We start from the raw sequence: 24,424 nt of genomic DNA, 5'->3' as shown, positions 1-24,424 counted from the left end.
AGATTCAGATACAGTATATCCACAATATAAAAGTTCCATATTAAACTTAACCATCACCATTCATGATATATGTCAAAGTCTCATTTTTACAGTAAGTAAATTATAACTAACACTTTACAGAAAATAAACTTTACAGCATTTACATAATTGTCCTCATGCCATACAATGATAATTTTTACATGTAAAATAAACAAACAAAAGAGAATTTTGATTTTAAAAGTATATGTGTGTGTGTGTGTGTGTGTGTGTGTGTGTGTGTGTGTGTGTGTGTGTGTTTTACTACAGAATCAGAATATTCTTTTTGTTTCACAGCTAATTGCACTTAAAGAACAAAAATAAACTCTCTTGAATGCTAGTTAGTGTCCATAATTGTAATGTGGCACCATCTTGTGGAGTAATCTGGCAAGAAATATTACGTCTGGAATTACATTATTTACTTAAAAAAAAAAATTTAAATGCAAAGAAACAAAGCAGTAAATGTACTTACTCTATACTGACCACTGATTCAAGTTTTTTTCTTCTTCATGCAAATAACCTACAGATTTTCTGCATCAACAAATTTTGAGTTTTTTCTGCTATCTTCTCTCTTTTTTTTCCTCTTTTCTTTTTGAAGACATTTAGAAGTGAGTTCTGTCCTGGTTGTTTGGGGGTGTAAGCGGTACTTCTTCAGGATAAATTAGGAAGCCAGAAAAGGTGGTGTACCTTCCCTGGTTGCTGTAGACAGCATAACGCTCATCCTGCTGACTGTACAGCCAAACACTGTCACCCCGACGGAGAGTCAGCAGCAGACTCTGACTCTGCATCTCCCGTCTCTTCGATGTGTCTTCATCAAACACCATCGCCTGCACCTCGCCCTTTCCGGTCATCAGCTTCACAGAAACAGCCTTACGAGGGTGTTTCCCCACAGTGAAGGCAAAGAAGTATGCCCCCGGGAAGTGGCAGGTGAACAGGCCTGAGGTTTTGTTGAAGTGGTTGCCAATGTTGACATACTCCACATCAAAGTTCAGAGCTGGCTTGTCCTGCTGCCTGCTACTCTGACCCATGAGTGTGGATGTCCGTGCCACAGAGAAGGCAGACCGTGGCTGCTCTGATGCCTGACCTCTGACCTGGGGATCAGCCTGAGGGGGGCAGTTTGGGTAGGACAGCCCTGGTGGGGCCAAGTGGTTGCTGATGTAGCTGGTTGGGGAGTTGTCAGGATAGATGAGGTAACCAGAGAAGGTGATGTAAGGACCAGCATTGCTGTACAAAGCATACTGAGGACTCTGCTGTAAAAGCAGCCACACTGTGTCCATTTCCTTCAAAGTGATCATCACACTTTGGCTTTGAACTTTCCTTCCTTTCTTGCGGTAGTCATCATACGCCATAGCCTGCACTTCCTCCCCATTCTTCACCAGGATGACAGAAAGCATTTTCTTCGGAAACTTCCCCACTGAGAAGGAGAAATAGTAAGCCCCGGGGATACGGCAGCGAAAGTGACCAGTGTCTGGATTGAAATCCCCTCCGATGTTAACCATGAGCCTGTTGAAGGTCACTGCCCTCTGCTTGCCTCCCACTACACTGTTGGTTTGTGTGGCAGAGAAAGCAGAGCGGAGGCCTGTTGTCACCGGAGGGGCAGTAAGCGGAGTAACTGGTCCAGAGTGGGTGATCATGATGAATAAACATGCCAGGTAGCAGCGTGTGCTCCATTGAGCTAAAAAGGAAAATCAAGGAAAGGACAGTAACAGATGACAGACACAGTCAGTTAGTTAGTATGTGAGATGATTGTGATGTTCAAAATGAACAAGGGGGTCAGTGGATGATTAAAGGATTGGTTCAACATTATTCACTTTCTTGCTGAGGGTGAGATGAGAAAATTGATAACACTCTCATGCCTTCATGATAATATGAAACTACAGCCAGCAGCTGATTAGCTTAGCTTAGGCTGGACACAGAGGGAAACAGCTAGCCTAGCTTTGTCCATAAGTAACACAGTCCCCCTACCAGCACGTTTAAAGCTCACAAATTAACACGTTATGTCTTGTTTGTTGAATTTGTGCAAAAACTGAAGTGTGAAGTGTTTGCCGCACTATTTCTTGGTGCTAAGTTTTGATGGGAAGATTTTGTCACTGTTGGACAAAGTTGGGGTTCCCCCTTTTTTTCAGTCTTTATGCTAAGCTAAACTAACTGGCTGCTGGCTGTTGCCTCATATTTACCAGACAGATAGGAGAACAGCATTGATCATCTCATCTAACTTTCCACCAGAAAGTGAAAAAGCATATTTCTGAAAATGTGGAGCTTTTGCTTTAAAGCGATGAGAAAGAAAACATCTGATACAGAAAGCTCTTTAGTCTCAATGGCCTTTCTACAATCTTTGCTTATTTCTTGTAAAATGCGATATACATCTAAAAGCACTTCAGTGAAACGATCTGAAAAGAAAAAAAAACTGTTTAGTTGAAGTTCTCACAGCTCATGTCCATCACAGGGCACAACTTGTGATGAGGGGTCACAAGTAGACTTCCCTTCATTTTAAGGGGAAACAAGCCAAAACCGCTGGCAGAGTCAGTCTTCACTTTGTTTAGACTCAGTCTTGTGTATCAGCCAGAGCTTAACCCATAATGTATCTAAGTAAAATACTCTGGCTAAGCCCTGTCGAAATAGATCTTCCAACTCAAATCAAGCAGTGTGAGCAGAAGCCCCTGTAATGTGGCTGATATTGTCTGTTCTCTCTGTGCACTGAGAGAAGGGACCAGATTAACTGCTGGTTCGTCTGTTCCTGTGTGTGTGTTAACAATGGAAACTTTCGGAGAGTTGGTGTGGTGGGGCAGGGCAGAATGCTAAAAGACACCACTAGTAAGTATAAATGAACCAATACTTAGAAGTGTGGATAAGTTGCAAATTAGTTAGTGTTATTTTGACTAAATTTTTTTGTGAAAATGTAGTCTTTTTGATCATTTTTAAGGGACTTTTTTGCATTTCTAAAATTCTGCCATTTTGCCTTGACACATATAAGACACATTTGGATTAAGCTACAAAACCCCCTATGTCTTAAACAGAGATACTAAAGAAGCCATAAAAATATTTTATAATGTTCACATACATGTACAGAAACAGATCAATTTCAAATCCAACAAGGTCAGATTGGTCAGAAAAGCTTCCATGATCATGAATACATGAGCGGAAACCTTGCACCTGTAAAGGCAACAAACATTAGTCATAATTCTCAGATTTTACACCTGGCTGTTTCCCTGGCTGCCTGTAATATACATATTTTACAAAAGGCTAATAATAGATGTTTAGTGCTAAAGTGTGGTGGCAAACCCAGGGTCAGGGTTAGGCATAGTAGTATACTCAGATACTATCACCTTTTGGTTGGAACAAACTTTTCAAAAATAATCTCTAAATATTCCAAAATCTCCAGTCTAACACAATGTATTCTTATTGAGCAGATTTCATGTTTGTGTGACAATATTATAAAATAAAGCATGAATACTATGAACTAGATCAGAAAATCAATCATAATTAGGATGAAATTCAACAGTCTCTATAGTGTCCAGAGACTTGTAAAATTGACTATACTCCTGCCAAAGCAAATAAAAATCAGATCATACATAGATTTCTTATTCCATTCCTGTTTCTATGTACAAATTGTGCCAAAAGATTAACAAATTACAGAGATATCAAACCCACCTGTCTGCTGATGTTGGGGCAGAAATGGCATCCTGGATTTCTTAGTCTTCTTAGTCAGAAGATTGAAAGTTCTTCTTAGTTTGCTGCACTGCTGATGTCAACGTAACAGGCCTGACACCCAAAGGGACAAAGCTTTTGTCCATACAGATCTGTCAGGGAGGAGCTCCAAACTCCCTCCAATCTATAGCTCCCATTCCAACCTGCACTGCAAAAAAAAGAAAAAAAAAGAAAAGGGAAATCCAGCTGTATCATGCAGCCTTACTGGCCAGTGGAAGTGTTACGTCTAATTCATGGTTTGTTTTGTCTCAAACAGGTAGAATAGCACAAAGTCTGCGAACTTCAGAGAAACATTTGCTTACAGAGGAAGCAATCTTAGACAAACAAGTGCTGGAAAAGTGCCCCACAAAAAAATACACTTCTTAAGTGCGATATGATGCCAAGTAAACCAAGTGGGGATACTTTCTAAAATACTCTGTGAAAGTCATGCAGATAATTTAAACTTAGATGAAAATTAATGTGGACAGTAAAATCGTAATTAAGAATACCTTTTCTTACTATCCTTTTCAAACTATTTAATAATGAATGTGATGAGCATTTTCTTGATGACATTCTGATTTCTGAAGCATTGTTCTCATAGAATTTGTATTTTTTTTCTGTAAATGAATATTTGTCCCACACAGAATGTCAAAAATATGTTCCACATCAGTTAAAAGAAATGTAGTGATAAAATAAATGTATTTGTTTCTGTAGCCTACTAATATCACAATATCCAGGGAATTCAGAAATGCCATTAATATATTGCTTTAGAAATTGATTAATTAGGTAAATGAAATGTAGAATTTTAAACACATTTCTCTGACATTGTGACAAAATATTTGTTATTATAAGACCAAATTAATTCACATTTAAAATTGTCAGTGATGACTCCAGTAGTGCTATCATGATAAGTTGCAGGGCTGTGGTGCATAAGTCTGATGCGTCTGATGTTACACTTACTAAACTTTATATTGATGCAGTTTTACATGATATCTGTGTTAAACACTGACTGTACATCTGATGAGCTGCTGCTCTTCTCGGCTATCTATCCTCTGTCAGGACGCAAAGGACCCGGAAGACGTGTGTTTGCTGTCAATGCCAACGACAGAGAGGAGGCATCGAGAGCTAAAAGCCCGCATTTAAGACAAGATGGCAGGACTGCCCCGCAGGATCGTTAAGGTAATTATTTCACACTTAAAACAACGACTGGAGACTATACACACAGATACAGTCTGAACTCCCAAAGCTCTGCCGGTGGACAGGTTTGTGTGCTAACGTTAGCATCCAGCTCGCTAACGTTACTTTGCTAAAGTAACTTCCGTTTCATTCCCGTGCCAAGATACACCGACACAGGGTGGGTTAAGAATACATCAGCGCCTTGTAAAAATGGCGGATAAATGTGCTCTTTGCCGGGCTTGTCTTTTCCAAATGCACTTCAGAAGCACGATGGTGTTCTCAAGTTGCTACTGATCAGACTGTGGTGCTAACTAAAGGACTGGCTCACCAGGCTAACTGTGCTAACCCCGGCTAGTTTGTTAGCTTTGTTTATATTTGAATGATTAAAACAGGAACATTTAACAAGGATAAATGTCTGATACTCCTTGTATTGTGCTTTTAATTTAGCCATACGTGAGATTAAGATGGTATGTTTGCTTCTTGTAGTCGCCTTTTCATTTTTATTAAGTTTAAAAGTGAGTTACTACCCAGGAGCTGCACCATAGCATCATAACAGATGTGCTATAACAGAAGCTAAGTAATAAAGTAGGATGATACTTGATCAGACATTTGCCGCATGGCCCGTGACTGTGGGGCAGCATCAGCATCAGTGATGTTAGCTATCTAACCAAAGAGGGCTGAGCAGTTTGCTCAAACACTGTGATACAGTATTGTCACTGCCGTTTGGCAGCTGTTAGTCCTTTGCTTTTCGGGGGAGGTGTCTTATATTCTGCACCACCAAATGCAAAACCATAGTAACATGACGAGTACATTTCCGCACTGTGACAGTAGTAGTATTCAGCGAAAACGCGCATTACTGTCCAAAAGTTTTGTGTACTAAAAGTAAATTGCAGTAAAAAATTAGATCAATATTTGGTGTAACCAGCCTTTGGTAGGTAGGTTGTTGTAACATCATCTTCTGTCTCAGTTGCTTCTGTCTCTTCATGTAATACCAGTCTGACACTGTAATTGAGTCTTAATTTTGTTTCTTTTCCAGTTTTTAACGCCAGCTTAGCTGCAGTGGTTATAGACAAGCCATGCTGAAGTAACATCAATCTCTTCTTTTTCCTTAAGAAACCCGTCAGTGCATTAGCTATATAAATAACATTCATTATCTCCGTTTATTTACCCTACTATTGAAAAATTGCAGCTTGTCTAATTAGTAAAGGCCTACCTTACATTGAGGTTGATCAAAAATGCATTATAGGAACGTGAATGGTATCTATGAGAAAGTTGCACAGGTGCGTGAGTATGCAAACCACAGACAGGCTGTTGGTGGGAAAAGGTGGGAAGGCTGGGAACAGTACTTAGCAGGCCGAGCCCTTGAGCCCTCAGAGCGTGTGACTGGGACTGGGAGCCCCTCTACCGTCTGTGTTTTCACTGCATGGTTTTGTCTGTGGGTTATCTGAAACATTTCAGGAATCTCACTCCCAGTTGTATTCAGGAGAGGAGGTTCGAAAACAAGAGTGGCGGCTGTTGACAAGCTCTGTTTGATGCTTTGTTTTTCACACATAGTCATACATATTTGTCCTGTTAATTGTCCTATTATATGAGGCTGCATTTGAAACAGGCACAAAGGGATACTAGGTTTAAATTTAAAATGTAAATAATCAAAGGAAAAGCAGGAAGAGTGTGTTATCAATACTGCAGTTTGGAGAATAGTCTGTACAGTGCAGTGTTGTAGTCAATATAATGACATGCAAAGCAGTGAGTTTGAATGTAGTTTCCTTGTTGAAGGCATCTCTCAGGTGTGTCACTCATGCTGCCTCATGCATTTCACAAGCCAGATATCTGCTCCTCTTTTACAGTAAAGGTGTGTGTTTCTGTAGGTCACTTGGCTGTCAGTATGAGTTGTGAGTAACCTTACTGCAGTGGCTGATGGAAATGGCAATAAGGTCTCCTGTGGCTTGGTGGCTGAGTCAGTGTGTCACCTCTAGAAGACAGTTACATACTGCACAGAGAGTCTTCAGATTCACAGCATTGAGTCACTGTTGCAGTTGACGCCACCCTCCCCTCTGTGTTTAAGTATAAAAGCCAAGATCACTACAGTCCAGTTCCTGCCTTCCACCACTGTTGTTAGAATAACAAGGATGCATAAAGCTCTCAGGTGAGGGCTTTTAGAAATCTTTTATTTTTAAACAGGTTTTACCAATATCCAATAAAAAATTCCTGCATGGTACAGGTGTAGCTGTGTGTAAATCACAGCTTTGTAATTTAACAGACATTACACTGGCTCCAAGTGTCTGCAATCACCAAAGGAGACAAAATACTAAGGACACAAGAGCATAACCCATGTAACACATAATGGATCTTTGTCAGATATCTTGGTTGTTGCCTCTTCTGTAGTGAAGAATATGCTTTTGCAAATACTAAAAATCCTAAATCTGAAATATTAGAGAAGGAATGATTAGTTAAATAATCAATTAATCAATCTACAAAATATTTTTTTTGCTGCTCTTTGACATTTCTTACACTAAACAACTTATGGAGTAATGGAAAAAATAATCTTAAGATTAATTGATAATGAAAATACTCGTAAACTGCAGCCCTGGTAAATAGTAACTATCTCAAAAGTTTTTGGACAGACACAGAAAGTTGGAAAATGGTTTTATCATTTTAAAGAACTGTCTTGTAATTGTCACATAAACATACCTTTATGCATTTGTCATTTACAAAAGAAGCATCTCTAGTAGCTCTCTTGACATGATTTAACTAAAAACATCAACATTAACACTAACACATGTCTGCATATGTCTGAATGGGATTTTATAGTTGTGACAGTGGAGTTTTTTTTTTTTTCACCAATTAATTTTTCTTTTTCTTTTTCTATACCAGGAAACTCAGCGTTTGCTTGCAGAGCCTGTCCCAGGCATCAAGGCAGAGCCAGATGAGAGCAACGCCCGCTACTTTCATGTGGTCATTGCTGGACCTCAGGACTCGCCTTTTGAGGGGGGCACATTTAAACTTGAACTCTTTTTACCAGAGGAATATCCCATGGCAGCTCCTAAAGTACGCTTCATGACCAAAATATATCATCCCAATGTAGACAAGTTGGGAAGAATATGTCTAGACATTTTGAAAGGTAAGTCAGTACATAATAATGTCACAGTTACTGCTTAGGAACATAGAAGATTGTGTGTTTCATGACCTTTTGTTTGACATGGAACCCATTTTCAGATGTCTCCAGCTGTAATGTGTGGTATACAGTGTGTTTTACCTCAAAAAACTTGTATTCTTCCTCTAAGAGCTTAAAATAACAATTGAGAGAAAGTCTGTGTCTTCCCAAGCAGGTGCTTTGTATCTGTTGTATCTTCGCTCTGTTGAGTCTGGCTTGTTACTGTAGGAAATCCTGTATGTATTTTGTCCTGTGATGTTTGGCCTTTGAAGCGAGGGATTTGCCAATTTCATCTTGCTCAAAAGATCAAGGGCCTCTTACATTACACTTGTGACCTCTAACTGGAGGTTTCTGTCACTACTGCTGCATGTCACCACTGTCTCCTCATTAAAAAATAGATACACTATACAGCTTTACTCATTTTTCACTACTTTACATGTTTTATTTTTCTCAGACAAATGGTCACCAGCTCTGCAGATTCGTACAGTGCTGCTATCAATCCAGGCATTACTAAGTGCACCCAACCCTGATGATCCCCTAGCAAATGATGTTGCAGAGAAGTGGAAGTCCAATGAAGCTGAAGCCATAGAAACAGGTGAGAACTGTGATTTGTCCAGGTTCAACAGGGGTTTATTACACTTTATATCCAGCTTGTCTAGTGGGCCATTCACTTCCCCCTCTGTCGTTTGGAATAAAGGAATATACAGCCTAAATACAAACATACATACATACACAAAAGCAAATCTCAGTGTACACTTTATTTTGCATTTCCAGGCAGATTTTTATATTTGGTGTTGTATTGTTTTTCAGTTATCTTGACCAGAATTATCTATTCCATATCTATATGGTACAATGTATATATAAGTTACTGAAATATGATGAAACTACAATACTCACATAGTTCAAGGGACACCAAAACTATATTTAAAAGATTTAAAAGGGCTTTAAAAAACAGTAACATTTCTCAAATTCCAAATAAATTGTTTCTTACTCTGTGATACAGTGGCATAAAAGAGACTTAAGAGGGGTCCCTTGTGGTCATTTGTAGTTACAGCATTAATGACATCAAAACTAAAATAAAAGCTGCAAGCAGCAATAAGGTGGTCAGGTATGTGTCTCCCAGTTTCGTCTTGAAGGTGAAAATTGTGATTTATAATTTATAGCATTTTGTCAGAATTCAATGTCCATTTTCACAATAAAGTTTTATTTAATGAATGAAGACGGCTGCAGGTGGTGAGATGGTTTATGAAGACGTCTTTACAATTTTACTTTCACAATACAGACTTAGTGAAAAGCCCTTTTACACTAATTGTAGTTCAAAGCCATATTAGTAAATTTTACACTACTCATCTTATTATTCTGTTTTTTTTTGTTCACAGCCAAGTCATGGACCAGGCTTTATGCTGGAAACAAAAATGAAGTGTAGAGAAGCCTAACAAGTGGAGACGCAAATTGAATTCAAGTGTGAACGCAACTCCTCATGTTCTGCCAAGACCTCTTCCTACTTCATTTGCATTTAAAGGACACAGTCTTAAATATATATATATATATGTATATTATAAAATAAACATGAATATAATGTAAAGGAAAAAACAACTACGGACAGTCGGTGAGTTAAATGCACACTAGTAATGAAATGACTCGTCTATGTCCTAACTCACTACTGCTGAAATGCATGGGCAGAGGTTTTAGATCTTCTCACCTGGCTTTCTTTGTCCATTGATTTTAGGAGGTTTTTGCCAACTGCTGCTTGAACAGGCACATTTAGGAAGAGGGTCTCCTATGTCCCACATTGTTTTGGGGGAGGGTGCCATGGGTTTGGAGTGCCCAGAGCCGTGGAAAGGGTGAGGATGAGAGACTGGCTAGATGTAGTCAATATGGTATACATTTTATGTTTGTTTGTTTGTTTTTTTTTAACTTGGTTTTCTCGTGCAGCTAACTACTACTAACCCACTGTATGTAGACACTCACCTGCAGATGGACCAGAGTTTTGTCCTGTGTAGATGGTGCAGCAGGACACATAAGCAATTGTAGTCATGCATCGTCATTAAGTCACATCTGGCTTTAAAATAATATGACTAAAAAACAAACTGAGCCTGCCGCATTAACTTTGAACCACTCTCAGTGTAGATGTACTGTAAGCTTGGGGATAGTGAGAGAGAATGTGGAGGGTAGGGTGGACATTGTGGACCTTTCCTTAGTTTTAGCACATAGTATATGTTTTATTACCATATCCAGTCTTTTATATGTGAATCTTTCTTGCTATTGCCATACTAACTACTATGCTTGTTTCCCTGTACGTGATCACAGTCTAATTCTACAAGCCTCAGTGGTTTACTTTCTCCAATGGCATTTATTTCACGAAGCAAGGATTTAAGCTGTCAGTTGTTTGATGACATGATGTTAGGGTGGGGTGTTGAGGGACTGACCTGTGCAAGGCAAAATGCTGTGCGTTACGGGATCAAACTCCAAAAGATCAATGAAGACTGTGACTGTCGACTGTTGTAATTGGTCTGTGGCTGAAAAGTCTGTATTCAATTCACTGTTTGTAAATTCATTCTTTCTATCAACGTGGGGAGGAAATATTTTCCTGCTCTCAGAATGCTATGAAACATTTCACCTGCATACTTTTATGTTCTGTAAATAAAATCTATTGATTAATAAATAGCTGCCTGTGTGTGATTCTTGATGGGATACATGTAAGACAATCGTGACATACTGCTGATGTATATTGTAATTTTGATGGGGATAGCTGGCTGGTCAGATTGTGAGACACTGGTAAGAAGGGTCATAAACAAAACCAGTAGTGCAAGAAGTACTCAGACGTAAATGTTTTCTGTTACACATTAAAATCCTCCAAACTTAACATTAAAATTCACTTAAGTAAAAGTACAGTTGTGTTATCAGCAAAAAACTGCCACATTAAGTGTTCATCATGCAGAATGCCCCTTTTAAGTTTATTATACAGAATACATACATAAATGTGTTATCTTTATGTGTTAAAGTAACCAAGTGTAAGCAACCTTTTAATGTAGCTTTTTGAGGTAAAGCCAGTTTGTACTATTTACACTAGACTACTGGGAAGTTTAAAAAAAAAAACTAACTATATGGGCCACCCCCACAGGTGTCTCCTATTTTGCCTGATTACACCTTTTCACAGGACTGGGAGAGTGTTCAGACCAATGTGCCACAGCTTTGCACAAATTCAGCTTGATGAGGTCTAATTAGCCACAATAAGTGAAAACACCTGTGCAGGTGCACAGGACTTTCTAAGTTAATCATGTTTTCTGACTAAACACATCTTTATACACACGATACTACTATGTACCGTGTTGTTTATTCAAACCATTAAGAAATCAGATCTCTCATGTAATGTACTGAAAGATACTCATTGATCAAACTTATGCCATTGTCTTAACCTAAACCCTACAACTTTGACACAGTGAACAGAATAAATCTGAACTATGGGTCCTCTCAGCCACATGGATCTGGTTCAGTCAGATTAAATTAAAGGTTCTAAGGCTCTTCAGAGTTGTCCCACTGGCCTGGAAGATTGTGGCCTGCATGCATATTATCTTTGCAGAGCTTAGCAATGCCCTTTGACTTTTCACAAACCTTTTAAACACCTCTGAACATTTTCACATTTGAACACATCCTGCGGTTTAAATACTGTCCTCATCCACTAGAGGGAGGCCCTGAGCTCTGTAACTGTTACACTCAGCAGTACAATACAGGCTTAACCTAGCTAGTTCACAAGTAACATGCTACTGTCAATAACCAATGAGTGTTACCACCAGGCTGCTTCACTGCACTGAAAGTTGTTTCAGACTTATGTTGTTTTGTTTGTTTGACCTTAAAACAGCAGATAACTATTTTATGTTTCCTTCAGTTACTATGGGAAATTGGGCAATCGTGACATGACTTAAATAGATAATAGGCTATAATATGTACCTTTGCAACTCATATTAGGCGGGTATGAAACAATAACCGATTGCCAAATTGATTAAAAACACCTTAACTGGTTAAAATTAAAACACTTGCTACAAATATGAGCTTATTTACTTCATTCATTCCACTTAAACCATCCATACAATGTAATAGCTTATATAAATATAAATGTAATGCAAATGTACTACAAGGATAGGAAGTTAGGGTTTATTTTTGTGTTTATTGAATGTTTGGGGCATATTTGCTTGTTCATATTTCAATTAAATTTTTCATTCATAAAGGTTTTATACTGTTCAAACATATGGATGGAAGGTGGGTTGAATGTCTGTAAGAAAATTGATAATGAAAAGATTTGTAAAGAAATAGTAATTTATGAATTACAACAACCGTCATCGCAAACTAATCGTCTCAAATGGCTTGAACTCAATTGATCTTCACAGCGCCTTGGTTTAGGGTTGAACCAACTCACTCGTCGTTTTCTGTGATTATTATGCCGCGTGCAGCTGCGGGCTGAATAAAGATACTGGATCTACGTTTGGCTTATAAATCGTTTCGTTAATGATGAACACGAGCCTCCCCGTAGCGCAGCTGACGGGCAGCTTGTTGCGCAGCTCTCAGGTCAGCTGGTGGCGGCTCACCGACCACAGATGTGAGTGAGTTTGTTGAATCATGCGTGTTGACAGCGGCACTAAACCACCATGGTAGGCACAATATACGACCAGATGCAGCCTGACATTGTCTCATAGCACAGGAATGAATGAACCGAGGGCACACTTTTTAACTGGGACTATTTGAAGAAGTCGAGTTGGGGATATTGTGGGGATACACTGCCTCTGCTGTCTCCCGCCGAAGAAGACACCGCTTTCGTTGGCGTTTGGTTGAAGCCAGATTTTTTCAGTTCCCAACATTTTTTTTTTTACGTTTCTTGACACTCGACGTTTGGGAACATATATGATGAAGTTTAAGCCCAACCAGACCAGGACGTACGATGGCGAAGGGTTCAAGAGAAGAGCGGCGTGTTTGTGTTTCAAAACCGAAAAGGAGGACGAGGTAAGATGTGTCTGTCTGTCGACGGCTGAAGTTGGTAGTTAAACTGTTTGCAGTGGTGGTCATGAGAAAAGAGCATTTTCCAACCAGGCTTTTATTTTTCACACAGTCCGAGTTTAACTCCTGAACTCTCGCCGACTATCATACAGTATCCTGTTTTATCATCTGACACGCACATAAACAGACTGAGTTTCAGTTTAATAGTGTGTGTGTGTGTGTGAGAGTGCATTCACGTGTTTGATGTTAGTTGAGGTGTTGGGCAGAGGTGAACATAACTTGGCTGAAGGGCCAAATATTTGACCTATTAAACAACAGGGGGTCTTAACAAGCTGGCACCCACTGTAACCTGCACCTAGCAGGAGACCATCATTTTTCATTTCCTGTCCAAGAGGAAATCCAGATAACTCATAATTCATAAAGACAAGGCATCCTCACTGTGCCCAGATAGTAACTGTGCTGGCTGGACTGCTGTCAGTGAAAGCCCTGCACACTCAAGAATTTATTTGTCATATTTTGTTAACTGCAGATGCTTTTCATAGGTGTAATATTGCATGTGATTTATAGCTCCAGCCTATAATTACCACTTGTCATTTTAAAATCTTGCATCTACATTCACTCATATACTGGTATCAGCTGATGTGGTTATTATACAAGAGCATTTCCATATCTACACATGCCATTGTGATCACTAATCCTTTGCAGAGGCACCGTGCAACTCTTTCACCCTGTTGCTGCTGCATTTCCATTTAATGTGTTTGCCTGTTCTAAACTGTAGTATAATTGCTCTGGAGTGCTGAAACATTTGTCTCATTCATTCATATTTAGTCTGTATTTAATTATAGGCCATAAAGCTAAATTAGCACAGGCAGGAGTTTTCCCACACAGACTCGGTGTGTGTGTGTGTGGTGGGAGGGGGTGGTGGTGGTGTCCTAGATCACAACTGTGTCTGCCTAGTGACGGCAGCCCATCTCAGGACCACATGTGATAGGGGGAGTGGGGTCGTAGGGGGCTGGGCAGGGGGTTGAGTGTTACACTGTGTGCTAAACACCAAGTGACCTATCAGCTGCAATTTATAGAAACAAGGTACAGGCACTTGCTGTCCCCTGAGAGATTTGCTTTCCTGCTCCTCGTGCTCACACACGCATTCCCCTTCCCAACTCTCTCTCTCTCTCTCTCTCTCTCTCTCTCTCTCTCTCTGTGTGGCTCTTCATCATGGTTTCACTCTCTCTCTGCTATTCCTCTGTGACGTACGTGCTGACATACGCTAAAAGTCACTTTGAATGTTGTTGATTGCACTTGAGGATGCTGAAATGGCCTCGTGTTATATGCCATGATCGTCTTGTCCTTCATCCTCACTGTCTTCACTTTGATTGCTTGTGTCACGTCACACTTTGTGGTAAACTTTCAATCCAGTCTGCATTCCAGGTTTACAGTCACTTCCTCAATATGTTAGCTGGAGTCCAGCAGGACAGGAACAGGTCTGCAGCAAAATGCTGGACAGGATGACATCACGTTATTTGTATTTGGAATAATAATGCAATCAGTCCATTTCCACCTTTGTTATAGTAGAAAATTACAGTTTTATACTATAGCTTATTTTTATTCTTTGAGTAGTGATACATGCTGTAATTGGCAAATAAGTGTTGTGGGTAATTATCCTGTACACGAGAAAATGTCTCAATTAACTTGCACATCTTGTTTCCAAAATTAGAATGAGTGGCAGGGTTTGGGAAATGTGGTTGAAATCAGTATCACAATATTAACATATCAAGAACTTTAGCAACACTTTTTAAAAACCATTTAATCATTTATTATAAATTTAATGCATTAATCAGTAACTTTAATTCTGCTAAAAATCAAATAAAAAATTTAAGTATTTGTCTGCTTTAACTTTTTGCCTCATAATACCTGATTCATCTATCTTAGTATGAGTATAATATCTGTCAACAATATTTTAGCTGGATTGTGATCAGGTGTGATCACCTTTTAAGCTGATGTGGATATGCTCACTCAAAGCTCTTCCTCATTCTGAGCTCTCAATGAGGTGTGCAGTGCCTATTGGGGTCATTAACCTTCTCTGCTAAGCTCTTTTGTTTTCATACAGAAAGGCAACTGCTGATCCAGTGGTTTTTTGAAAAGCCTTTTTGGCTGTGAATGTGTGAGTGAGTGAGTGTGTGTGCGCCAGTAGCTGCGTACGTGCAATGCCTACGTGTTTCACATGGCGTTTGAGTGAAATTGCGCATGCATGTGTGTGTTGTGTGCATTTGTGTCAGTGAGACAGCAGCCAGTGTTTCTACAGTCCTCAGGGACTGTGTGCAGGGACACAGATAGAATACTTTTTATAGGCACTGTACTCTAGGATTGCTGAAAGAAATGTAGTATGTAGCTTAGATTTAACATTTATATTTTTCATTTTATATTACTGTCCATATTTTAACAACTTTCTAATCATAATGTGAACCATGCATAAAAGTTAATGTTTTTTTTGTCCTACTAACCTAATAAGGCACATGTAAGAGTAAAGACTCAAGCTAACTCAGCAGCTTTCAGAGAGTAAGTGGCTACTGCAGATTCAGGTCATTGAATGTGATATCACATGACAGCGAAATCACTTGTACCTTCTAACTAGGCCTGTTATCCATACATAAATATTGACATAGCTGCCTGTGTTAAAAGTAAATCATATGGTCTCCAGAGGGTTTGTAAATGCAGGAACAGAGACAGAGAATGAGTTTTGTCACACCCACACCACATGCATTTACGCATTTAAGCCAATGATCCAAGGCGTGCAAACAGGAGCTCTTTATGAGTTGTTAGTTGTCATTTTGTAGTGTGATAATTCTTGATGTGGCTGGTGTATTCATAAGCTCAGGTAACAGCGAGACTGTCAAAAATAAATTTTGAATTAAGTACTTTCTGATTCCTGAGATTTCTTGTGGGTTATATTTCATTGGGTTTGACCCGGTTACAGCTGAGGGTCACTTAGCATGAAGTTTCACTCATCACAGTAATTTTTGTGCAATGGAGACCAGCTCTGACGGCAGTGAAGATGTTATCATTAGTGCTCTTCACAAATCTTCCATACTTCCACTATCAGTTCTCAGGAGGTATGCAGACACATCTCAATGTCGGGAAACCTCGGCTGGAGCAGTTGTGCTTTGCTGTTAGATATGCAAAGAGCTGATTTCTGGTCCTAGTTTTTGATCAACCTTTGCTGTCAGGAGAGTCATAAGAAGGTTTGAAGCGCTGGAGAATACAGTGACTGCACGAGTCCGGTTAGCTGAAGGCAGGATTCAGAAAGTATTCACATGTGAACTTAATGTGGGTCAGTGTGATGCCAGATATGGTTTGAGGTCAAATGACTGCATCTCCAGAGGGGCACCGTGCTGAAAAAAGACCAAACTGCATGTGTCTGAGGTCAGTTAAACATAGTGTGTGTGGCTGATTTTGTCATATTTCATAGCTCCTCGAGTTCTTAATATTTTATCATTGTCAGTTGAATTAATTAATTGTTGGGAAAATGAGGTTTTGATTTATCTTTTAACAGTATTAAATAGTTAGGTTGTTCATGATATTTCATTGTTTTGCATTATATCATAAGGTTTTGGTGGCCTCTTGTAGTCATATTTTAAATCAGTTATGCTGTCATGTCGGGAAATGATATGCCAAATAAAATGATATCAAGTATAATGTTTCATACCCACAATAATAGCAAATCTAAAGATGGCTGTACTTTATTACTTATATACTTGTTTTTCTGATTATCAGTCAAATCACAACAAGGCTGAGTGATGAAAAATCACACTAGTTACTCTCATTCACTTAGTTTATTTATGTGGTGAAGATTGTGTCATGCACAAGAGCTCAGTCCACAGACTCATGTTGCATTAAGTGAATGACTGGCATGACATGCGGGATGTTCAATACACATCCTGCCAAATGAATAGCACCGCACTCAGCTGCCACCAGACACCTTTTAGTGATGATGGACTCTAAACTTGGGCATGGCGTTGGCGTGATTTTTGGCCTCCTGACCTCAGCAGCAGAGACCTGATGAAGGCCTTTCTCCTTGGCAGGTGTTGCTGGTGAGCAGCAGTCGACATCCAGACCAATGGATTGTGCCAGGAGGAGGAATGGAGCCTGAGGAGGAGCCCTGCGGGGCCGCCGTCAGAGAGGTGTACGAAGAGGTGAGCACGTCGGACACACTTACAGAGGGGTACAACTCATGTGTGTGCTCATGTTTTACACTTTATGATTGGTGTTTAAACAGCCAGTAAAAACTTTAACTGTTCATACTGGTGTATTTGCATGTTTTATTACAGATACACACACACACACACACACACACACACACACACACACACACACACACACACACACACACACACACACACACACACACACACACTCTGTATTTAGATGGATTTTCTACCACTGTACCAAAAAGGATTTTCATATTGCACCAAGAGAAACTGAAAACATTGGTCCCTGTTTTCAGTTTCTCTTGGTGCAATATGAAAATCCTTTTTCAGAGACTTGGAAATCGCATGGTGGTAATTTATCCTAAAGAGGGTCAAAGTCATGATACTGCTGCATGATAATGCAGGTGTGAGTACAAACTTTTATTGTTGGTGTTCTCATTTGGTCGTGGGAATTTCCAACATGTGAGTTGTGAGGGTCAGCTGAGGAGCAGTATTGCTTTCACAAGCTATGTTGTCATAAAATGAAAGTGGAAGATAAACAACAAGAAAAAAGATGAACATTGCGAACTAGGTCATTTCATGTGTTGAAAAGTTATAGTGTGGAGGCCAACTCCCCAAGTTTTGGATATTGGGATTTTCCACAGTCACATGAATGCATCAAAAAGAGAAATTTTTCAAAATTTCATCTCATACTTAAGTTGCCATGTGATGATAGTCTTAATATAATAATGCAGTTAAGCTCTGCAAAACCACTGGTTTGACCCTTCAACCTTACATAACCATAACACAAGCAAAAAAAATGCACATGTCATGTATCATCTTTATTGCCAAGTCAGTATTGCACATTCTAGAAAAAAAAAATCATATATTCTATTAATTTGCATTGGCTAGAGGCACAGACACAAATAATCATTGTCATAAGCAGAAATTCTTGGCGGTCATTGTCGTCACTGTTCACAGTGTGAAATGCTCCCACTGTTTTGCGAGCCAAAATCCAGATGAGGGATAGAAATGTTTGGCTGTGATGCATAAATGACCACTTAATTGTTCTGTGGTTTAGTAAAACGGGTTGCTGGTAGTTGTCCAGAGTGAGCTGTGAGCTTTTGCCTTGTGTGCTGACAGCTTTGAAGTATGGCAGTGACATTTGGGAAGGGTTTCCAGTTACCCACATCCTGCGCCTCCCAGACCAGACATGTGCAAACCAACTGCTGTGGCAAGCTAATAATTCAAAACGTCATGTTTTAATACGCTGCTGTCAAGTTCAACACATCAACCAACATCAAAATCACGTCCATTTGATAGTTTTGATTTGTGCACAGATGTGATATTTTTCAGTCCTATTAGGAAATTGTGTGTAATTTTTAGTTTTTTTTTTCTTTTTTTTTTTTTTCTTTAAGAACTACAGCAATCTTAGACCGAGGTTTGACAAAAGTGCTGGGAAATATCACATGATTGGTTTGTTAATGGATTTGGGACCCAGCAATTGTGTCTGTGAGGTTCTGGATCTTAACTTATAAAATGAGAGGATAAGTCTGAAATATGCCACACAGCAAGGCGCTAAACAAAGCCATTAGCTCCTGGGATGATTCTACCATCCAGCGACATGGATCATTTTTGACAAAAAGCTATACATGTCATCAGTATCTGCTGACTTGAAGCAAGCTGCACAAGCTTCATTAACTCACTTGTGGTTCTTGATCTTTTTTGGAATCACACTCTCTTGAAAGCACTCTCTACTTCTGCCCCCCTCATCTCAGGTAGTAGTATGTCTACGAGTTCTTACAGTTAAACTGAAGAATGAGTGTGAATGTTCTTTAGTGGTCTGAAGAGGTTAAACTATCACTCTCACACAAATTACCTCCACTACTCTATGATATGTGTGTTGATGATGTTACCAGAGCCAAAAAAATCTAAACTGTGTATAAGCAGAAATGGATCTTGACTGGTGTAGTGCACTTGTGTCAAGCCCCTCTCTGTCATCATCCTGTGATTCAGACTATGTTTAGGTCTACCTGCTCCTCTCTGCTATGCTGTTTCACAGTCACGTGGCCATGCTAGGATGGCACCGCGCCGCAGGGTCTCCTTTCCTAAATGAGAAAAATGTTCACATTAGAACAGAGACAAGCTGTTCCTCACACCAGGTCATGCGTTCTTGCTGTGTCACAGCTGTATGAAAATATCGCACAGTGAGTGTTTTCAGTCAGCTTTGCTAGAGCTGGAAGGACAAATTTTCAATGTTCAGTACTGGCAGTATACAACCCTGTGTTGTCACTGGAATGTAAATGAATTGAATGCCTCTTGATAAGTTTTCTACATGTGTGTGCAGGCTGGTGTGAGGGGAAAGCTTGGCAGACTACTTGGGATTTTTGAGGTAAGCTTGTTAAACTGTCATGGGAAACTGTAGTGAATTCTCATGTGGTATATAATACAATATTTCACAATGTTCAAAATTCTGTATCAGCATAGCTGGTAACCCTACCATGTACCTACCATGTGCCTTTATGTGCCTTTATGTGCCAGTCCTCACAGTCAGTCATTGCATTGAGTTGTTTTGTTCACATAATGTCTATAAAAGAAACTTCTGTTTATATAAAAGCTTTGCATTCATAGCTTTGATACATTTTACAGCAGTAATATAAAGTAGTGTCTTAATCTAAACCTTTGCAGCACAATCAAGACAGAAAGCACCGGACGTACGTCTATACCCTCATTGTGACAGAGACACTGGAAGACTGGGAGGACTCTGTCAACATTGGTACGCACTTATCTTTAAGTCATATTACTAATAGTTTTGCATTAAAATAAGGTATTTTTACCCATATACAGAAAATAAGCAACAAGCTCTATAATAATTCATAGCCATAGGCCTTTTACACAGACTGAAATACAGTCAGACTGTATATCATGTCACTGTACTTCTTCAGGGGCCTGTTCAAACTGACCTAATTTTATTGAGGCCATCAACCCCTTACTACCATTTTTTCCTTTTGTAGAGGTTTTTGTCCTCTTAGTCACATGCACTTTGATAATTTTCTCTGTTTAGTAAGTAACTAAGGCCGTTCAATCAGCTGCATAGAGGAAAATTAAAGGTGCCATGTGGAGGTTTCTTGACACAGACGAAGTTCATGTTTACATCGAGTGTTCCTCACCAGAACACACTGTGTGTATCATTGAGGTCTAATAAACATGTTGAGTTTATTTTCTTCCTTGCAGAACACTTGCAAAGCCATTTTTTAATATTATGAATCATGAAATGCATGTTTCCTAGCTTGAAGTATCCTTTTCCTTGCACTTGATGGTGTTTCTTTGTGGGTCGATCAGTGGAATAGCCTTTAACACATTCATGATGCATAGAAAGCGGGGACCAACTCATAAAAACATTGCTCCACAGCACCAAGATGGAAACTTGAACGCGGAGGGTTTTGGGGCAAATTAAAACATTTTTGCATAAATTGTGTTATTACATAGATCAAAATATTTCTGTGTGCAGTTGTAAGAGCATACAGAAATTATTCTGACCCATGTTGGTCACTTTTTTGACAATAAAAAAGCCCATGTGTACATCACAGGTCAGAAGGTTGAGTCAGGGAAGAGATAAGTCCCTTTGGTTTGAATTTTTGTTTTGATTAAGCATCAGGCTGTATATTCACTGTTCACCAGAAAAGGTTATGAACCAGTATTTCACATTTTGCTCATATTGTAGTGACTCACTAAGATCCCAATGAAGGATAACTGTTCAGAAAGACTGTTTGGGCCTCCGGTCATCATTTTGTAAGCTGAGAAACTGGGACACATACTTATCGATGAAGTCAAACCACCTGACCTGTGGTGTTTACACTCTTAAAATACAGACAGAGAAAGTGTAGCAACAGTTTGCCTTCCTCCCTTAAACACAGATTAGTAGCTTAGTGGGGTTAAAATTAATTACCACTCCACATGTGCTCCACATTATTGATATTTTGACTATATTCCCTCAAACAGCAGGAGGTGCAGACAAAGTGAATCATCGCTACGCCAATGTTATAATGATACAAATCTCCATATTTAGTAAATAACAAGATTAATTTGCCAGTTAACAGGAAACTCATCTGTAACTAATTTGATAATTAAGTAATTTATTTTACAAAAATGCCAAACATTCTCTGGTTTTAGCTTCTCATTGATGAGGATTTGCTTTGTTATTTTATGCGATAATAACTGAATATCTTAACATTTCAAACTGTTGTTTGGTGAAAACAAGATCAGAATTTTCTGACATTTCATAGATCACAAGATAAAGTAAATAATGAGGAAATAATCACCAGATAAACAATAATGAAAATAATCATTAGTTGCAGCCCATAAATTAATATTCCATTGCCCATCTTTAGTCTCAGTATTGAAAAGGTTGCTCTTGATGTCGATTATGCACAAGCATGTAATGAAGTCTTGCCGGAAATAAATACTATTATTTGTTTTGAGTGTGTTTGGTATTTTAAACCTAATGCTTCTCAGGGGACTTAGTAACTCAGAACATAAACTAGTTCTAACTGGTCTAGAAAAAAAGTGGTTGTGATCATTTACTGCCTTCACCTACAGAAATAGAGCCTGTTCACAAAGGGGAGGAATGTTCGCTGTGCCCAGTTGTTTTTCAGTTATCATCACTCACCACAGCCCCCTCCTTACTTGTCCTCCCTTACCCTGTGCGAAGGCTCGGACTGAGCAGAATGGGTTTGGCACTACTCTTCTAATTTACTCTCCCCCTCGGTTGAAAGACCAGTGGTGGTGTGCTTCACGATGTCAACATAAAGTGGGTGAATCCTCCCCTCTCACACCGCCCTCTGATTATCACAGGCTACAGAGAATTCCTTTAGCAAAATGCTGATGGGAGTTGAATAGGGGGAGGGGATGGGTTTGAAGAAAATATAAATAACCCCCAGCTGACGGTGTACTGTGTACATTGTTTTTATGAAAGATGCTTTTTTTTAGTAATGTTTGCTGACATGAAGGCTTCATTAACTAACTGAAGAAGGTCAGGAATGTCTGTTTCCACTCTGACTTTAGTGCTGCAACACGTGCTGCACTTTATTCTTGAGTGTGTTGTGTAATATTGTGGTATAGCAAATTGCAACTATTTTGCTCGCTGAGCAGTCTTACTCACCACTCAGTCAGGTGACCAGTAGCACAGCTAAAGAGCTCCAGTGAAGAATATTAGTTGCTGCAGTACAGTGGCAGTTTCATCTGGTTATCTTTCAGTTTTATTAAAATGACTTCCTGTTAGGCATCTAAAGGGATGGCAGACTTCTGCTTGAGGGCAAAATGTACTGAAGCGTCATTGAGCACAACACCAAATTTCTACCTGTTGGCCAGTGTAAACCATATGCTGACAGTTTGCACTTTCTTTGATGTTCTTGCAGGAAGGAAGCGGAAATGGTTCAAGGTTGATGAAGCCATCAAGGTTCTGCAGAGCCACAAGCCTGTCCACGCAGAGTACCTGCGCAGACTCACAAACACCTGCAATCCCACCTGCGGTCCATTGTGTACCCCGACAAACGGCAACAGCCCAAGCTCCCAAGTGATGGACAACAACGCTCCTCACTATGTTGTTTGCTCCACACAGGGCTCAGATTTAGTCAACAGATAGGACCATCACCAGCGGTTCTTTTGAGAGGACACCTGGATGAGCATATGATCTGAAAAAGACTTCTGCATTCATTACATTACTAACGCAGCCTCTTAATATGTACAGTACAGACTTCTTGAAGTTTATTTGAAACCCTTTTGAAGTGGGCTTGAAGAGTGCCAAAATGTATATTTAAGATTTTATATGTCTATTTTTTACCAACCATCACCAGCTAATAGAGCAAATGTGTTCCTTTTGAAAGCATTCAGCTTTAGATGGATATTCTCAGTGTGCTGCTTATGCAATGTGAAGATCCTTCTTAGTCTTACATTGTGAACATTTGATTGGCAGTGCACAGAGTGTTTGGTTGGTTTCCTGGAGGCCAGTACTGGGAAGTGTTGGCTCTTAGAGGAAGTCCTATCCCCACAGTGACTCAGTGCCAAATGCTATCATTCTGCAAGATATTTTGAAGAGGAGTAGATACATGTTTATGAATATTTTTATCACAGTTAAGTTTTTTTTGTGTACTTTTCTGACAGTAAACTACTGTCGCCTCACCATGGTTTAAATCTTCTGAGGTATTTCCCCTAGGGCAAAGTCTACTTTGATGCAACAAGTGTGAACAACATTGTTCTTCTGGTCATTTCGACATTACAAGTACACACATTATCATCTGTAATCACTAGTAACAGCATAACACTGTAATAAAGATTAGGGGAATAACTGCAAACCAGCCACTACACTAAAGTGAAGACTTAAGGAGTCATGCCTCAAACATCCTTTTATTTGCAAAAATCTTTAATGTTGTCAGGCTGACTGTTTAAATCAAACTAATTACAGCATAATGGCACAGTTAAAATAAATATTGGCTTCTGTGTAGTGGAGCAGATCTGTAGTCAAGTAATCAAAACTTACACATGTGCCAAAGAGTATTTAACACTTACACACAGATTGTATCATACATATCTTCTGAAGACACTATCATTATTAAGTGCATTTGACAAATGTGAACTCCTGTTAATGTCTGAGAATACAATAAGGAGGCCTTGGTTTTAGAGTAGAGGTACAATATGTTGTACTTTAGTCTGATGCTTTTAAGTGCCTTCACAAACACAACAGTAAAGTGTGTTATGTTCATAAACACTGTTCATCCTACATCACTGATGGGAAGCAGTGCAGACTGCCTTACACACAACTGTTGAAACCAGCCCCTTACAGTGAATAGATTTGAGCTATAGGATGTTGAAGGAAACTTGGATTTCATGTTACAATTGAATGTACAGTATTTAGTATGCAGTGACTGAAATAATTTATGTTTCATAGGGAAATACCCCCCTCTTCCATGATGAATAGGAAACTAGGACAGTAAGTCACAGTCACTGGCCAGACTTTTTTTTTGTCAACACCTCAGAAAGAATACAAATTATCTTATAATTTCAGTCTATTATATCAGTGACTCATGTACTTAGGAGCACCGGAAAGATCATCTAATATTTTTTTTTTCTATTTGTGCATGTGTGACTGGAATATTATGTTGTGCACCACTATGTTGTATATAAAAACCTTTTAAATAAAAAACGTTTATTGATCATC

General features: G+C 39.3%; 3 protein-coding genes across 3 annotated transcripts; 2 read left to right on the top strand and 1 right to left on the bottom strand.

Moving 5' to 3' along the window:
* Positions 1-617: 617 nt before the first annotated feature.
* On the bottom strand, positions 618-3,729 carry LOC111228647 (complement C1q tumor necrosis factor-related protein 4-like). The gene is made up of 2 exons (XM_022754642.1): positions 3,667-3,729; positions 618-1,690 (listed from the first exon to the last, which is right to left on the bottom strand). Exons 1-2 carry the CDS (start codon positions 3,695-3,697, stop codon positions 618-620), a joined length of 1,104 nt encoding a protein of 367 aa, XP_022610363.1. The 5' UTR covers positions 3,698-3,729.
* A 1,066-nt stretch (positions 3,730-4,795) lies between these two features.
* ube2n (ubiquitin conjugating enzyme E2 N) lies at positions 4,796-10,697 on the top strand. Its single transcript, XM_022754278.1, has 4 exons — positions 4,796-4,881; positions 7,753-7,999; positions 8,487-8,627; positions 9,412-10,697. Exons 1-4 carry the CDS (start codon positions 4,852-4,854, stop codon positions 9,456-9,458), a joined length of 465 nt encoding a protein of 154 aa, XP_022609999.1. The 5' UTR covers positions 4,796-4,851; the 3' UTR covers positions 9,459-10,697.
* A 1,890-nt stretch (positions 10,698-12,587) lies between these two features.
* Positions 12,588-24,424, top strand: LOC111228476 (diphosphoinositol polyphosphate phosphohydrolase 3-beta-like). Its single transcript, XM_022754369.1, has 5 exons — positions 12,588-13,030; positions 17,104-17,214; positions 19,556-19,600; positions 19,897-19,984; positions 22,626-24,424. The coding sequence occupies exons 1-5, from the start codon at positions 12,932-12,934 to the stop codon at positions 22,850-22,852; spliced, it is 570 nt and encodes a 189-aa protein (XP_022610090.1). The 5' UTR covers positions 12,588-12,931; the 3' UTR covers positions 22,853-24,424.

This window comes from Seriola dumerili, unplaced genomic scaffold (assembly GCF_002260705.1).
Source record: "Seriola dumerili isolate Sdu_G_001 unplaced genomic scaffold, Sdu_1.0 BDQW01000219.1, whole genome shotgun sequence".
NCBI lineage: Eukaryota > Metazoa > Chordata > Actinopteri > Carangiformes > Carangidae > Seriola > Seriola dumerili.
This window is presented reverse-complemented; position numbering and strand designations above follow the sequence as displayed.